General features: G+C 37.9%; 1 protein-coding gene across 2 annotated transcripts in view; it reads right to left on the minus strand.

The window, feature by feature from the left end:
* IL15 (interleukin 15) overlaps positions 1 to 18,395 on the minus strand; it is a 41,485-nt gene extending 23,090 nt beyond the window's left edge. For both annotated transcript variants that reach the window (XM_079306314.1, XM_079306313.1), the window contains exons 1-2: positions 18,264 to 18,395; positions 8,763 to 8,892 (exon numbers count right to left, since the gene is read on the minus strand). In XM_079306314.1, the coding sequence (XP_079162440.1) occupies positions 8,763 to 8,825 (63 nt within the window). In that variant the 5' untranslated portion in view covers positions 8,826 to 8,892; positions 18,264 to 18,395. The remainder of the gene's footprint in view (positions 1 to 8,762; positions 8,893 to 18,263) is intronic.
* Positions 18,396 to 18,648: the final 253 nt, after the last annotated feature.

The raw sequence follows: 18,648 nt of genomic DNA on the forward strand, positions 1-18,648 counted from the left end.
GTTAACAATTGTGTGTCATGTGTGCCTGAACACAACTCAGTTTTCTGAAGGCAATACAACCCTGCAGTCTTATACAGGCTTTTCTTTTCTTTCCCATCAGCTTACTGCTTCCCCACCACCAGAGCAAGGTACCTATTTGTCCTGAATGGAAGCACAACACTGCAAACAATTTTCTTTACTGTCTTACAAAGAACAGCGAACAAAGCTGGCAGATACCTTCCCAAACTGTGTGAGGTTCTCATGGCTGGCAATCAAATTTAAAAGTCACAAAAATATATGGCCTTTCCCATACAGCCTGGCACCTTTTGAGCTAAAAGGCAAAACAGGCATTATGCACATAGAGACAGGTGCCAGAATGCAGCTGAGGGCAGTAAGGAAAATTCATGGGAATTATCACAAATGAGTCCCAAGGTGCCACCTGGCTACTGAATCTTCCCTGACTATATGCTGGAATATGTTTAGACTTAGCTTTATGCCCAAGTCTTATGACTGCATTTTCTATGACATACTGCTCATAATAAATCTCTGGGCATTTCAGTCTGGGACCTCACAGAACCAAGGAGCCAGCTGACTCTGTACGTGTAAGTGTTATTCTTTGAGGGCTTTTTTTTAAAAGCTTAAGTGATAGCATTTGTTGCCTATTTCCAGAAGGAGAACAAAATCAAAACAAAATATGGCTGTGCTGCATCTGTCTCAGGTCAGAGTGAACATGTTCTTGCTACTTTGATAAATTACACCAACTCCCAAATGAAAGCCAGAGCTGTTGCCAATGCAAACATTTATTTGAAGGCTCAAGAGAGCACAAACTTTCTCCAATGTTCTTTATGCCCTCTCCATAGGACATGCAAACTGGCTAATCAGCATAGCAGAGTATGGCTGATAAGTGCATGCTGAAGAATTTTACTTTTCTTCCCAAAAAACTACATTTCTAAGCTTCTAAGCTCACTGATTTTTTCATCTCCTAGTTTCCAGCAGTTTAATTTCGAAACTACTGCACTAGACTGTTCTTCCTGAGAACACACCTTGAAGTTTTCAAAGCTTTTGCAAGAACAGGTCTAGAAGCATTAGAGACCCAAGAAACAAAATGTTCTTCCTAATTCATTTTTGAAATTTTATATGTTTGATTTTTCCAATATGCATTCCTGTCACTACTGTTTGCTGTCTCAGAAAGTCTTTCTTGCAATTGATTAGGCTAGATTTAACACTATCATTTGTTTTACACTTGGCCATTGAGCCTGCAAGTTGCTGTGTCTGCTTTTGCTCCACTGGGTTTTCTACCTTTTGCTTTTGTTCCTTCAGAACCTGAATAATATTACTGATCTTTATTTTATACATGTATAGACAGCCAGCAAGAGTTTGGCATTAGAGTGGCTACAGGAGTCATCTTGCTGATGGCCTGTTTCATATTAAAACTTCTTTACTCAGCTTCTGCACACTCCAAGGCCTGCAGAAAATCCTGTTGGAAGAATTATGTCCCATAAAATGACATTTCATTAGCCTGTGCTTGTCTCCTGTAGTACACACCTTATGGGCAATAGGATGAGGTTATATTCATAATAGTCTAAAATAAGTCCATGCTCCTGATAGGAATTAGAGAAGCGCACAAAATTTAGGAATAGCAGAGCTGACTGCAAGCAAAGCCTCATGTTTTCAACTACTACCTCCCTCATTTATCCTTGTTTTCCAATAGAAGAGACTGCTTATCAAGCTTGTCAAGCATTTTCAAGTTTATAACATCTCTAGCCCTTTCCTCTCTACTGTTTACAACATAGATAAATATTTGTTTTTTAATTAGTTGATTAGAATTTTATGTAAATATTTCTTCTGTGTAAATATTTTTTTCAGCTTACATTTCAATTTTTGCAGCCATTGTTGACTTCTGAACATAAAATATGATGGTAAGTAATTTAAAATATTACATTAACGAGGCTTCTTCATAATGTTTTGTTCTGAAGAGCACTGGTTTTACAAGCATGTGTAACCTAAGAGAACACAGCTTTCATTCTTTTAGTCAGATTGAGTTTTTAAAAAGTCACAATAAATAAATAAATAATTGAATAAATATACATATTATTTTCAGATATTACAATGGAGGAAATGCTGGTGTCGACACTTTTCCTGAAAGCAACTATTTTATTTCTTTGTGAGATTGATCTCTTCATTTTTCTTTCAATTCAACAGGTACTGTGAAAACATTTTTATAATTTCAAAGCTGGCTAATCTAGCTGAGAGAAAAAAAAAATTCTTCTGTCTTAGTTTTAAACTTTGAATTACAAAAAACATGTGCTTGTGTTTACTAATTCTAAATACCTAGGAAAATGTAGCATACTTTTAAGATTACTTTTTACACCAAGGCAAGAATGTGTAAAACTTCTCAGAGCATGTACCAAAATTGCACCCCACCAACCCATGGTTGTGGCCAGCTGAAGGGATGATAAATATCAAATTATTCATTTCAGTAGGACTGAAGAATTTATTTTGCTCAGATGCTTAGCATATATTTTGCAAAGGTGCTTCCCTGTCCTTCAGAAAGTCTGAGAGACAGTGAGCAAAAAGAGTAACTATTACTTTGAGAATGCTCCTTTTTCCTTATATTTCTGAAATAGTTTAGCTAGTCACATGTAACCCACACAAGACAAGATTCAAATATTCTTTGATCGTGTCATTTCCAGTCCCATTTCTTTGGCATCCCGACTGACAAAAAATGCAAGTAAATAAAAACGAAACAGCAAAAACAAAGCAAAATGTTATTTACACTTTTATAAGATAAAACCTTTGTAACAGCTAAGAACCTGAGTGTATAACTGAAAAAATTGCTTAAAATACTGCATTTTTGGTTTTTTCTGGTTGGAAATGTCAAGTTGGGTGTTTAAAGATTTTTTTCATTTGCAATAAGTTGGAATCAGTTATATGAATTAGAAAAAATTATCCTTTAGAAAATAATTAAAGTATAAACAGAAATAAAAATTAATTTTCATCACTTAAATGAAAGATATTTTGTTTTCTGATATTTAAGTCAGGACAAAACAGGTGTCATAGGTTGCTTTGAGATAAATCACTCTCAGTTTTTGGATGCTCCTCTCAGGTCCTAAAGAGGGCAGAGGATCACTTGTTGCCCTTCATCTTATTGAACCACATTGTTGTTGAAAAGTCACTTTTACTAAGTGTAATGCAGAGTTTGAGTTCACTCTCAACACTGTATCTTGCTCAGAGTTTTAATCAAATTATTTTCTTGTTAGAAATTGCTACATGTGCACAGTACATAAATTTGTATTATTGTCAAGTTGTTCATCTTTAGCTGGATGAAAACTACTAGAAAACTACTTTGTCCTCAGTGTGACCTGTGTGTCCTGAAATTGCACACAGTTTAAAATGAGACCTGAAATATTCATGTTTCATTTAAATTATGCAAAGTAATCTACAGCAATCATAAAATCTTATGAATCTGGGAGATATTTTCAGTAACAAGAAGGCAGGAGATGAGTGGGGCTTTTGTCCTTCAAAAAAAAAAAAAAAAAAAAAAGAAGAAGAAAAAAGATAGAAAAAAGAAGGAATTGTTTCAAAAGTAGAACATGAGAAAATTTAAATTTAAATACTATAAAGGACAGCTAAACTTTGCATTCTGATCAGCTAGAGACAATGCAAATGGTGACAGCAGGTACCTATAGCAAAGTTTTCAACTGGGTTTGTGCCCACACTCCTGAATGCCAATGCAGATTTTCAGGTAAAAAAATCATCCTGCTCCTTAGAAGTTAGATTTGTTTCTCCTCTGTGCTTACACAGTGGAATTGTTCTTGAGAGATTTGCCACTAAACCAAAATCTTTGCACTTAGAACTTCAGTGCTACCTACATGATGCTTCTGAAGATTCTTCAATATTCTGGGGGAGCAATTTGTCTCACAACACATCTGCAACTGCATATCCCAGCTTAATCTCTTGTCCCAACAGAATTTGGACTCTTCTCGAAATGAAAAAGGATACAGAAAAGAAGAGGAAGGATCTTACAGGACATCTAAATATTCCCTTTTTCCATCATGTTCATAAGAGCTTCTGAAGGGGGAGGTGCTGGGCAGAATGGGTAAGTAGAAGATACCACTGAATTTGGATTATGTCTGACCTTGGTTGAATCAGTTATTTTCTGAAAACTAAACAAAAATTTAGTCCTAATTTATTTGGCACTTTGAGAATATTTTTTTCTTAAAGTCTGGTAGTAAAAATGGACAATCTTAGGATAAAATGTCCTTATATATCAGGATAAACTCAGAAACAACTAAAATCTTAGTGTTATCAACATTATTCCCATCTCAGTTCCAAAACACAGCATTGTACCTGGAAGAAAGTTAACTCTATCTCAGTCACAAGGTCATGAAGACAGAAACTGAAGTCTAGAATGCCACAGCATACCTCCCAAGCTAAATGGGCAATTTTATCTGCAAACCAGCAGCAAATAGAATGAGAAACTTTGTAGCTGATTCATATGATTCCAGACCTTAATGTTGCTATATTATTTTATCCTCTCCCCTTTCCATTAGTATCATGATGTAACATGAAAATCACATTATTTACTACAAAAAACTTTAAAATCAGACCTCTTTAGTAGCCCAGAGAGTTGTATCTTTGAAATCCACCAAAATATGCTTAAAAGTCTAAGATAAATCAAATTATGACACAACCTTTCATTCTTAATAGAAGCAAGTGATCAAGGAAATGGGGTTAGTCTCTGTGTGGAACAGGATAATGAGGTGAGAAACATATCTTTTGTATGAAACAAAATGAGCATAACTGCAAGCAAAAAGCTGTAGTCCATTAAATAATACTGTCTTTGTCTGGAATTTTAATAAAACAAAATTAAAAAGTAAAATCATGTGGTCATCTGGTTAGTTTCTACTTGTAGGTAGCTAGGGATTTCTGGGAAACACAAACAACTGGTTAAATGAGAAAAATTGAGGAGCAATAAAGAAGAGAAGAGAAGAGAAGAGAAGAGAAGAGAAGAGAAGAGAAGAGAAGAGAAGAGAAGAGAAGAGAAGAGAAGAGAAGAGAAGAGAAGAGAAGAGAAGAGAAGAGAAGAGAAGAGAAGAGAAGAGAAGAGAAGAGAAGAGAAGAGAAGAGAAGAGAAGAGAAGAGAAGAGAAGAGAAGAGAAGAGAAGAGAAGAGAAGAGAAGAGAAGAGAAGAGAAGAGAAGAGAAGCACAAATCATGCAAATCAAGGCTCTCAGCTGAAAACTTTGCTTTAATATGAGATAAGGAGATGTGAAGAAAAGCATACTTAGGATTCAAGAGAGAGGGAAAATACCTACACAAGAATTCAGCCAAGACATAAAGGTTAACAACTTTACTTTGCAGAGTATTGTGAGATAAATCATCTGGTGTGTTGTGTCATGTTGCAGGAGAAACATTTATAGCAGCCTTTTCCTTATAAGTTTAGTTGTAAGCTGTCTGAGAGCACAGAAAAGAGAATTGCATGACAAATATATTTTTAATATGAAGTTTACTTTTTTATAACTAACAGCATTCATCAAAGTAACTGTTATTTCCACACCCATTTTCCTTAAATCAGTACATACAAATGTCACTCTGAGGTCTTTTCCTCCCTCAGCTGCTGTCTAACCTCCCTAGGATCTCTGTTAGGAACTGTTGGGGGATTGTGATTGTAGTCAGTCCAATAAATCCCACATTCCCTTTGAAAAGACTTAATGAATCACCTGTCTTGAGATGAAGTGAAACTTCTAGATTCTATTTAGAGGAAGTGGTTTTCTTAATTAAAAAAATAAGTGCTAATACACTGCCTCTTGAAGATGCTTTCATTTGAAAGTAAGTCGCCATGGTGACATTTTTCTCTCTTTCCTCCAAGAACAACAACAACAAAAAAAAAAAAAAAAAAAAAAAAAAAAGAAGAAAAAAGATAGAAAAAAGAAGGAACAAAATAAAGCTTTGAATAAACTTTTCCCAAAATAACTAAATAACTTCATTCAAGGAAGTGTTATTTCTTGGCTTGGATAGCTACCACTAAATGCTGTGAAAGAACAGTGATTTACAAATCTGTACTGGACACTGATGATGTCACTCCACTACTCTGCCTGTGATTCAGTCAACAGAAAACTGCAAAAGCAGGAGGATCTCAAGAGACTAGAATGACCCATGGAAGAGACTTTGTTATCCTCACTTGGGAGCTAGAGAATAGAAAATATTACATCCATTTTTCCTTGGAAACAATAATGAAAATTGTATTTTTATAAGTTTTGGAATGGCTGTTTCATGCTTTTCCCCTTATTCCCACTACCATCTGGAAAACTTGGAGACAGAAAACATCTTCATTCAGCTTTGCAAAAAAGGTCTGACTCCAGCTTTGACAGGGGATGTCAGAGAACTGAAGTCAATGAAATATGGACAGGAGAAAAATCCTGTTTGCACCAATTTGCACTTAGAATCTGGTGAAGCAAGACACCAGATGAAACACACATCTCCTCACTCTTTTAAGATTTTGATCTCATTTTTATGTTAGTTTAGTGGTTTATACTAAAGAAACATGTCAAGGGAAAACTTTCATTCAGCAATCCCTTAACAATGACCTTCTAGAGGCACTGCAGAACATCACAATTCACTGACTTGCACTGAACAGGAGCTTCTTCAGTGCCCTGGGTAAGGGGGTTATTTGTGAGCCTATGGATTAATATCTTCTTTGACTGCTTCCCTGTCAAGTTGCCAAGGACCACATGCTTTCTAACTTTTTGTTTATGGCCTCTTTTATTCAGGTGTATGGAGACAACCCATAACAAGTGACCAACAGACAAAAATTCTGTTATTTCAGTAATGGAAGCTGATCTGATTTCTGGGAAAATGACCGTGAACCTCGGTTCCTACATTTCTGGTAATGTTGTAACCACCTCTCTATTCTGCAGAGAGTGATACCTCCTTGAGCTAATCTCTGGAAACTGTTCTGAAACTCCTGACATTATCAGAATGTGCTTAAGTTAGCTTTTGTGCATTAGTTTTTAAGACAATTTTATATAAACAATCTCTCTTAAAAACAAGTGAAAAGATAGATGATCTAGAAAAACATAATGTAGTTCAGGTCCTTAATGATTATTAAAGATTTAAAGGGAGAAAATCTGTACAAAACAATCTCAGAGTGCACAACAATATTTATTTTTAGTATTGGAATCCCTTTCTTCCTAACAATAGATGCTTCTACTATGATTTATATTTTCAACTTCTCTGCACTTTTAATTTTTTAAGGGGCAAAACATAGATGTTACACCTATATGTTCTAGTTTTATGTTTTTAGATACTAAGCCTGTTTGAGAAGGATGTTGTCTTTTTGTTTGTACCTTCATAGCTACATCATTTACTGTGTATAAATATAAGAAACTGCATAAAATTACTAATTTAAGACATATACATATATATACACACAGCTTTAAAAGGTGTAGTGGTACAGTTGTATTTTAAAATGTTCACTGGATTTGGAAGTAAACAGAATTGCTTCCAGAACACGAGAGTTCTTTTAAGTTATCATGAAGGAAGAAGGCATTTAAATAGGTAAGTCATAACAGAGACAACATTAGTATGACTGGAGGGCAAAACTAACTTGCTTTCTGATAGTTACACAATCTTGTGTCTGCATCTTGCTACAAGAGTGATGGCTTTTTATATTCTTTTAAGAGCTGTTGAGGAAATCCTGTAGTCAAAGCAACATTGGCTGGATGTGTTTTTGAAATGTTCAGTGTAAATAAAGACTTATTTGCTTGTCATGCATTTGACTTTTTCACAGCCTTAGAAGACTAAATAACCTTAGGTTATTTACATGTACTACTGGCAACATTGTGGAAGAACTAGCATGCTTAAATAGCAACTCATGACCTGCTTCCAACTTTCCATAGCCTTCAATGGTGATCCTTGACTTCCAAATTTTTCTCCAAAATTCAGAAGATTTATATTTTCTTGCTTTTCATAAAAGCTAAGACTGATGCCATTACTCTGGCACTTTGCAGGAAATCATACAAAGCTACTGGGTAATCAATAATTAATTCAAATTTGAGATGATTAATTGGTTCTGTGACTTCTGCAGAAAAACTGGAAAGAAGCAGAAAAGATGAGAAAGACTGAGCACAGGACTAATCAACATAAGAATCATCAGCCAATAGAAGAATGAATATAAATAATAGAATTATGTGACTTGTAGCCAGTGAACATTAGTGCCTTTGTTTGCTAAAATTTTATAAATAGTGAAGACTCTCGCACAGCCTGTTTTGGGACAAGACCAAATGCTAATGACTTTAGGGTTATAAAAAGGTCACCTGGTCACACTGCCTACTGGAAATGCAACTGCTACTGAATCATCCAGGAGATGTGTGGGGAGCTCTGGAGTGCTACAGAGGCTGAACACTTTAAAGGATTCCCCCCCTGTACTAAACACTCTTGAGGATCAGAGGTTTTGGCCTCACACGTTGTGAAGTATCAGCCAGACACAGGAATTAGGTCCAACTAGAAAAGTTGGCTAGAACATCCTGTACCACAAATCAACTGACTAATATGAATGTGAAAAAACCCAGACCTATTTACAATGTAATTCTGGCACAACTGAATAACAAGGAGTGGAAAAACCAGTGTAAAAATTATAGAGTGTATGGATTTAATCTAAAATACTGGCAATGTTTCCAAGCCTTAAATTTGCTCTATTACCTACTTTTCATGTTGGCTTGCAAAATAACATTAAAAGCCTTGCTGAAATTTCCAAAAATGTCATGTTTAAGTGATCCTCACCTGACTCTGCAGCCTGCTCACTGCTCCAGCAGAGTTTTGTCTTGGCCGTGCTGTCCCCAGCATCCTGCCTGCTGGACCATTACTCAGAAGAGAAGCACAGCATCTGGATCAGGAAGCTACATTTTGAGACCTACATTTGGGGAAAAAAATTGTAAGTATAAAGCTACAATAGATTTGAGTGACTTCCAGACCATGCATTAAGGTCATTCAAAGCAGGAAGCCTCTGAAATTTCACTAATAACTTCTGCAAATCCCCTGTATGTATCCTAAATTAATGAAAAACACAAGACAGACTTTTTGAAAAGGCTATTTTTATTTAGTTAATATAATCCCATCTTTGAATGCTGTAGGATTTCCCCTGGAAAGTGCATATTGTCAGCAATGGATATTTTTTGTGATTTCTCATGGCAATCATGGTGACTGTCTAGCAAGCTCATTGCCCTTTTTATTACCTTTCAACAGATAACCCAATAAATACAATTGGAAGGTTTCACTTCTCTTTTATAATTTTTCTCCTAGATTTCTGTTCAAATCTTGCAGCTATACAATGAAATTAGGCCTTGAATTAAAAGAAATGTGGTGAGGATGGAAATATGAAAACACACACAGATGTGTGAGTGCATAAGCAGTTAGAAAATTAGGCACAGAGCATTTCAAAGATATTAGAGCTGAGAACATAGTCTTGTTTCTTTAATATGTAACTGGCACTATTGCCAGTTTTGTATCCCTTCAGCAGCTGGGTCTCAAATAATAAGACTCAGTTTCAGTTACCTTTATTTTGATCAAAATGAACTTGTTGGAGCTGATATTTCCTACACTGAATTATTTACTCAGGGTAATGATTTTCTTTTAAGTCCTCTTAAGAGTAATTCATTAATTTCCAAAAACAAATTAGCAGAAAATATGCATTTCTTTCATATAAAGAAAATGTTTATAAATATTTAATTTAAGCTGTTCTTTTTGGTAGTGTTTTCAAGTTTGGCAGCCTAGAAAACCTGCATAAACTTGGCAAAGTCCAGAGTGGCTTATTTTATTTACATTATTGCAGAAGAGATTTTTTGGCATTGTGTAGGTAGTCTCCAGCAGTCTCTTCACTGACATATTCCATTTCAGAGCTCCAAGGCAAGCAGGACTTTTTGTCTATGTGTACATATATATAAAATACAGGCTTTTTGCATTGAAGGCTTAGGAGCAGAAATCAGTGATGCTGCTGGTGCACAGCAGTGGAATTGGGGTTGTATGACTAGATGGGGAACACAGCAAAGAATTAAGACATGGTGGAGGTGAAAGGAAGGAGAAAGTTTGAGGACAGCAGAAGTAGGAGGATTTATGATCACTAAAGCATATTCTACTCAAGAACTTCAAACTCAATGCTGAACTTACTGCCTTCCCACGAATTCATAATTATAAAAAGGTATTAAATCTTTAATCAGACTATGAAGATTATTTCCTTTTTCTCATACAGCGTTTTTGAACCAAATGGATTGTTTTCACTAAGTGGACCAAACTCCTGGTAAAAAAACCAAACCAAATCCCTGTATAAATGGCTTTGTTTGAAAGAAAAAGATGTGTAGAAAAGAAGACACAAGACCACAGAAAGAAAACCTGAGTTCGCTGACCAAGGCAGCTGATGCAGCCCTGAGCCTTCTCCTTGCCTTTATCTCATCATCTTCTTGTGATTTAGGCAAGTTCCTTAACACAGATTTTTCACAAGCAGAAATAATTTTCTGAATTCTCTCTTACAAGAAATCTTCCCTTTTAGTTGCTGTGCATATCTGCCCCTAGGATGGGATGCTTAATGCTCCCCAAGCAAATATTTCTAGTTGCTATAGTCAGCCAGCTCAGATGCTAGCTCAGGTTTCTCCAGGGTGGATGTTACAGCTTGAAGAAAAAAGTGCCCTTGCAGATCTTAATTCAAAATGGCTGTGAGTCCTCACAGCTGCACCAGAACACACTGGGGACTAAATTGAACACAGACAATCCTAGAGAATGCTGAACAATCACTTAAAAATAAAAGTTCATCCCCAGGTATCACACAGTGGAGCACAAGATATTTAGGTTCTTCCAATTTTTGCAATTGTAGAGTGAAATTCCTCTTTTCTTATGCTTTCCTTTTTCAGAAAAATTAACTAATCCATAATCAAGAAGAAAATGGATAATATACTGGTAAGTGGCATATAAATGTAAATATATAAATGCATACACATATACACACATACATGTATGTGTGTGTTTTGGCTAAAATATATATAATATATAATAAATATATAATATATATTATATATTATATATTTATTATTATATATTATATATTATATATTATATATATTCTAGACAGTGTAAAATTACATTTCTTGTGCCCATGTAATTACTATAAGATAGTGTAGCTAAGGCTGTAGACCTTTTTTTATTAAATGAAAATTATTGAAAATTAACTAAAATGGGTGAAAGAAAGCTGTAAGCTGTGAGGCAGCATCTATGAACCCCAGTCTGATGACTTTGGCCACCACCAGCATCCAGTGTTGGTCCAAGGTTCACCCTTGGAGTCTCCAGGCTGAGAACAGGCACCAGTGCAATCCCAGGTATATTTCCAGTGCCACCCTCTGCTGCCCAGCCTCTCCACTGCACATGACACATGACAGCCCTGAGTACAACTAATCAACATTAATCAAAGCTCAGGAATGTGAAACAACAATTGACCTGTTTACCCTTCCAAGATGCAGCTTAAAGAAAAATTCTAGGAGCTACATCAATGCCAAAGTGCATTTCCAGGGAAAGAAACTGTATTTATTGTTTTCCTGCTAAAGGTTACAGTATGTGAGCCTTTGAGAGCCACAGTGACTGACACTCCTGTATTCTTACACACACTACACACCCTTGGTTCTAAAAACTATGCCTCTTCTGTCTCTCTTATTTTCATGGCATTCAGCCTGAGATTAATTTGACATTCAGCCTGAGGTTAATTTGGCATTCAGCCTGAGGCAACTTGACTGTAGGGCTTATACTAACAGATATAATTTGTTATTTTTGAGAAAATGTGCTCATGTCGATAGCTTTTCCTCTTACAAGTAGGTTGGTGGCAGTAATCAGCTGCAGTTTCAGAAGTCAGGCACATAGATTCCCATAGAATCTCTGCAAAACCTCTCCTTAGTTCTGGAAGGGCAGGTAAGGGTCCCACTTCCCCTCACAAGGAGACAGACAACAGTTTTGTCACTTTCCAGAATACATGCAGGCCCTGCTGGTAGAAGTGCCATAATTCTTTATTAGCCAAGGCAGCATCAAAAGAGGCCAAACATTCTAACATGTTGCTTATCAACCAAAAAGAGCCAATGTCAATAGAATGCCAATAACATATTAACAGTTGAAATTAATTTTAAGATCTATGAAGTAAGCCTTATCACTGTTACTATTTTACAAAAAAAAAAAAAATTGGTCCTCTACTGTATATGTTGTTCACAAGATTTTTAGCTCAACAGTTGCAATTGCCCAATTTGTATCTTCACAAACACAGCCTATGGCAGACAGTAATGTGACACAGTCAATGAGATCAGGTTCTTTCTCCAGCAGAGACAACAAACTTTCCCACACTGTCCTTATTTATAGCTTAAACTCTAGGGGAGAAAATTACCAACACTTGACGTTCACAGCCTTCTGGCAGAGGCTGCATCCAGGGAAAGGTTCAGTGGGAATTGTTTCTGATTAGCAGTTTAGAATATGATGATCCATCTACTCAAAAATAAATTGCAGACAGTAAATTTTCTTCTCTTATATTTTTACTTACAAAAAGACATCCTAATATATTTGATGCATTTCAGTCATGAGTGGGATGGATTATCAACTTTGGTATAAGACTTTTTTAACTACTGCAGAGTGCAACCCTTTTAGTCTACATGTATTTTTATAAAATAGTCTTTTAACTGTTCCTCGGTGGGCAAAAAAAACCCCATCCACCATGCTTTGGTAAAGAATATTTAAGCATTGACAGTAGAGTTAATTGGTAAACTATTAAACTGTTCAGTTGTAATGTATAGCAGCTGTGTCAACAATGTCTGAATGCTCACCCTGTGCTGTCACTAAGAACATACCTAATCTGTTATAGCATGAAATATTGTATGATAATTCATAATGATGCAAGTATCTGGTTACTTGCTTATAACAACTTATCAGCAGGGACAACAGCTTAATTATATAGTACATCTCTGATGGCTTCCAAATATTTCTGCTATTCCTCACTAATTTCTAAGATAAATAATGACTAAATAAATAGGAATCAGTTTCCTTATTTTACAGTAGTACACTGATTTATGAATGCAAGACAGAAAGCTTTTATCAACTCTCAAGGTGCCAAAATTCTTTCTGTTCTCATCATGGTATAAAAATCTATCCCTAGCCACCCATAAATCCTGATTGATGATGGAGAATAGGCCCTGGGTCAGTTAAAGGATGTGGAGGAAATCTAGACCAGATTTCTCAGGGAGTTGTGCAGAATATTATCTCAAAGGTGACACTCAGCCCTGGTCAAGTGGGATCTCTGTTTACACTGATATAGTGCAGGCAGCTTGGATGAAACCTCTTTCTCTTCTGGTCCTAGCTTCAGGTTCATTCTGAGCATGGGATCTCAGGACCCATCTTGGGAACAGCACTGGACCAGCAAGAGCAGAGGAACCTTCAAAAGCCTTCTCTGTTTGGCACAGTGGCAGTGAGAAGGTAAATTAATACAGGATCAATTTTATGAAAGCAGAAGTATTTTCCTCTGGGAAGGAACAATCTGTCTGTGCAGGTATCAGGGGCCTCCAACATGGTTCTGTCCCATTAAGCATCAGCTCAAAAAGGAGCTCTGAGCATACATTCCCATGAGGAACTATTAATAGTGCTTTCTACTTATAGTGCTTTCTATCACCTTGTTTGTTAATATGTCAGCATTCATTATTGGAATGAATTTCTGTCCTATCAGGACCTGTAAAATGGCAATCAGGCACCTCAGCTGAGTGAGAAAAATGTCTTTAAATTTGGAAATTGCTTATAGAAAATGAAATTTTGCTTCATACACATTTCTCTGAGAAATCAGTAGGTGATAAGTAACTGAGAGCAGGGATTTCCTCCCTCCATTTCTAAGCAATTACTTTTAAGATACTTTTGAAAATTAGAAAAATTTTAGTAGGCATGGAGAGCAAATGGACATGTTTGGGATGTTCTTGTTTTGCCTAGCACTATAATTTTGTGTAGAGTACTGAGAATATATTATAAGAATGAGAATTGGCAGTGAATTACAGTCCTGTAGTTAAAATAACCTTTAAAGTCACTATCTTCCATTATGAGTGTTTAAGTGCACAGAAAAACCTAAAAAAAAAAAAGAAAAAAAAAAGAAAAAAAGGAATGCATGAGTATTTACACTGCTAGGTTTTAGCTCCTAGTGATGGTGCAGTGTCAAAACAGAGAGTATAGCAACAAGACAGAGTCAGGTAAAAAAGCAAGAGCCGTAAAATCTATATTTCTGTGCAGACTAACAAGTTTATTCCAAAAACTGAGTATGGGCTGCTGTGCTTCCATGCTCCCTGCAAGCAGCAGCACTGTGCTGGCCTGCATGCAGTGTCCCACTCTGGGTCACAAACCACACTGAATAGAATGGGATATCTCACAGTCAGCTGTTCCAGACTGCCTTTGTCCTTGCTGTGCTGGCTGCACAAGCTGAACTCAGCACAGAAAAGTGGAACATGGTTATGACAGAACCCTGAACCTGGCACTGGCAGGTTTGTGTCAAATGTATCACTGTCCATGGACTGAAAGACACTGCAAGCTGAGGATGAACTTTTCACTCATAAGAAAAAATCTAGCATTTTGTTATCCATACTGCCCAACTACTCCATGTCAGCCTGTACCCCTGTCCCCTGTGAACCCTCTCTATTTTCAGTGAATTCTTAGGCAGCCTTAGAATGGATCTGACCATAATCTTATTTTTCCTAGAGAATTCAAACATTCATAATGACAGCAAGATATAATACATTCATAGAATTGTTTAGGTTGGAAAAGACCTTTAAGATCATTGAGTCCAGCCATTAATCTAAAGACTGCACCTACATGTCCTTTGAAGATCTTCATTGTTGGTAACTCTATCACTTCCCTGTGCAGCCTGTTCCAATATTTGAGAACTCTTTTAGTGTAGAAACTTTTTGTATTATGCAATCTGAACCTTCCCTGGCACAGCTTGAGGCTATTTCATCTTGCCTTATAGCTTGTTACTTGGGGGAAAAAAAATCAATCTCCACCTGGCCACAACCTCATTTCAGGGACTTGTAGAGAGCCACAGGGTCATGCCCAAGCCTCCTTTTCACCAGACTAAACACCCCCAGCTCCCCCAGCTGCTCTTTACTGGACTTGTGCTCCAGACCTTTCCCCAGCTCCTTTGCCCATCTCTGGACACCCTCCAGCACCTCAGTGTCTTTCTTGCAGTGAGGGCCCAGAACTGGACACTGGTATTACCTCACCAGTGCTGAGTACAGAGGGACAATCCCTGCCCTGCTCCTGCTGCCCACACCATTGCTGATCCAGGCCAGGATGCCATTGGCTTTCTTGGCAACCAGGGCACAGCTGGCTCATACTTAGCTGCTGTCAACCAGCACCCCTAGGTCATTTTCTACTAGGCAGCTTTCCAACCACTCTTCCCCAAATCTGTAGAGTTGCATGGGGTTGAACTTTGGCACCTGTCCTTGTTGAAACTCAAACAATTGTCCTCAGTCCCTCAATCCAGCCTGTCCAGATCTCTGCAGAGCCTCCCTACCCTCCAGGAGGTCAGTACTTGTCATCTGCAAGCTGAGGGTGCACTTGACACCTCAGATAGTGGATGAAATACTGAACAGGGCCCTAGCACTGAGCCCTGGAGAACACCACTGGTGGCTGGCTGCCAGCTGTATTTAATTCCATGCACCACCACTCTGGGCTTGGGTAACCAGCCAGTTTTTCACCCAGCAAAGATATATCTATCCTACCCATGACCATTCAGTTTCTCCAGAAGAATATTGTGGAGGGGAATCAGGTAAGACAGGCAGGACTTGCCTTATGTCCTTGCTGACTGAGCCTGATCCTGATCCTCTGTTTGTCCCATACTTGCTACAGGACAGCACTCAAGATGATCTGCTCCATCACCTTCCCCAGCAGCACAGTCAGGCTGACAGGCCTGGTCCTGTTGCTTATGTATTCACAGAAATAATTTTTTGTGTCTTTTAGGGCAGTAGCCAGAGAAAGGTACAGTTGGGCTTTGGCCCTCCCAATTTTCTTCCTGCTTAACCTCCTGTTTGCTCATGTTGTGTCTGTTAGTGTAGAGGTACTTCAGTTGAGCTGTTGATTCCTCCTTGGGGAGAGAAGCTCTAATTCCTACATGACCATTCTCAGGTGCTTCCATGGTTTCTAAAACATCAGACTCTAGTGTCTTTGTTTCCACATGGATTTCCATCCCCTACCTCCAGTGGCAGACAGAAGGAACACACTAGCACATAGTCACTCAAAAACTGGTGGGCTACCTTCAAGTTTGCCTCTCCTCTAGTCAGCCTGGTTTTACCCCTTTCCCCATTTTAGTTTAAAGTTATTTTGATAACCCCTGCTAACTTCTGTGCAAAATCCCTTTCTTCCTTTGGGACAGGTTTACCCCCATCTGTGGCCAGCAGGTCTGGTGCTGAGTAGACCAAATCATGATCAAAATCCCTAAATTCTGCAGATGACACCAAGCTTGGAGCCAGGTATTGGTCTGCTGGATTGTACCATTCCTTCCCAGCAACTGGATGGATAGAGGAGAACAGCAGTTGTGCTCCTGATCCCTCAACAGTTCACTCCAAGGTCCTGGAGTTTCTTAATCACCCTTGAACTTCTTGTTGCCACTTTATCACTGTCTACCTGAAAAAACAGAAAATGGGTAATAACCAGAGGGTTGTGCCACATGAGGACACTTCCACTTCACATCTTTAATGCAGGCACCAGGAAGGATGCAGTTTTCCTGGAGAAGCATGCCTGGTATGCATAAGGGGCTTTCTTTACCCTTCAGAAAGGATCTTCTGTGATATCAGCCTGTCTTTTTCCTCTTTATGGGAGCAATTTTGACACAGGGCACAGGCTGAATTAACTTCAGTGACACCTCCAAGCCAGATGGGCCATCCTCCTTGTTATTGTTCCATTTCAGTTGCAGAGCCTCCCAACACATGTACCAGGTCACCTGGGGCAGTCACAGGTGAGATGTGCAGGAGCCTGTCGACATTCCTCCATTCCTTAAGTCACTGTGCTCTGCCAGGCAGAGAGAGGACCAGGAATTCCCTGTGTCATCCATCTCAAGGTGCAATTCCAGCACTTTGTCTCTGTCACACCCCTGGATATCCTCGTGCCTGGAGCTCTGGCACAGGGTGTAATTCCCACAGTCTGTCTCTCACACCCCCAGATAGCTCCATATTTACAAATATTTAGAAATATTTCGAAAAAAAAGCAGTACCAGGGGCTGTCCACTGCTGCCCTCTGGTGTGGGTGCACAGCAGGGCACAGCTACAAAGTCATACTCTAAACTTAGAACAGCCCAGTAGATTCCCAAATTTAACACCTCTCTTGAGCTATAAATATTGCTTGTTTAGACTATGCTGTCCTATGATTGTCTCCTTCCAAGTGATACTTTTCCATTTAGCTGGTAGATGCCAAATAAGTCTGTAACTGTAAATAGAAATAAAAACAATCCCAAGAGAAAAAGGAAGCACTGCACTATGGCCGAACATGCTGTGATAATTATCATAAGGAGTTTGTTCCAAAGTATGAGTCTCTAAAAGCAAGCTGCCTAAAAATATCTTCTTTACACATAAGTGGTTGTGCACAGGAAGGAGAATTTCCTATTAGTCTTATACAAATATAATTCTGCAGGTTTTGACAATACAATCCATGACAAGTTTCTGTTCCCCACATCTTTTCCCTCTTTTCCAACCTAAATGAAACTATGATCTATGACTGGGTAGAAAGTGTTGTTTTTAACAAGGTTCATCAGTGCATGTGTTTACTCTTGTTTACTACTGATGAAAACTTCCCTGTTACACTGCTATCATCTGCAGAAACTCTGTCACTGTTTTCAGTAGGATTCCACTGACTGCAGATTTTCTGTTCTCTGCCTGCATTTAATGCTCTTTCAACTGTGTGCACTAAAAAGTAAATAACTTTTCTCCCAGTTTTTTGCCTCTGTCCCTGCTATGTTAACTAGCCTCAGAGCAGTTGTTTTCTCCTCACTTTTGCTGAGTGAATTTGTTAGCAAACAATGACAAATTTTCAGTTGCACCAGTTTTCTCTAACAGTAGAAACAGAGAAAAAGGTAACAAGTGCAAGGGTAAATACTGTACTTAGACTGTCTTTTATGAGACTCTTATTAGACAATTTTTGAAAGCTTGTAATAATTTGAAGCTAAGCTCTAAGTTCCCTCGTCTTTTTAATACAATGAAGAAAAAAAGAAAAATCAGAGGATGTCAAAAGTTGTGAAATACTCACCAGTCTCGGAGTGCTGAGCAGCAAGTCGACACGACACAGAAGTTAGGATAAGGTTTGCACAAGTGACAGCAGCAGAATGCTCCACCCCCTCCTCCATTCTGTTTTACTTTCAGTTGTTATATAAATAAATTTGTACCTAATAAGGTGGAAAATATTCTCATGACAAAGAGTAGACTGTAGGGATTTTCTGCTGCCATTTCCGGGCAATTTTCAAGCTTGGTGGGAAAAAACCTAACCAAAACAATGAAAAAAAAAAAAAAAAAAAAAAAAAAAGTGGGGAAATACGTATGCCTACAATTTAGAAGGCAGGCAAGTGACTGCCAAACATGAAAGGCAGCTGTCTGATTGCTATCTGAGGCATGGACCTTCCTGGACATTCCAGTTT

Source organism: Erithacus rubecula, assembly GCF_903797595.1.
Source record: "Erithacus rubecula genome assembly, chromosome: 5".
NCBI classification, from domain to species: domain Eukaryota; kingdom Metazoa; phylum Chordata; class Aves; order Passeriformes; family Muscicapidae; genus Erithacus; species Erithacus rubecula.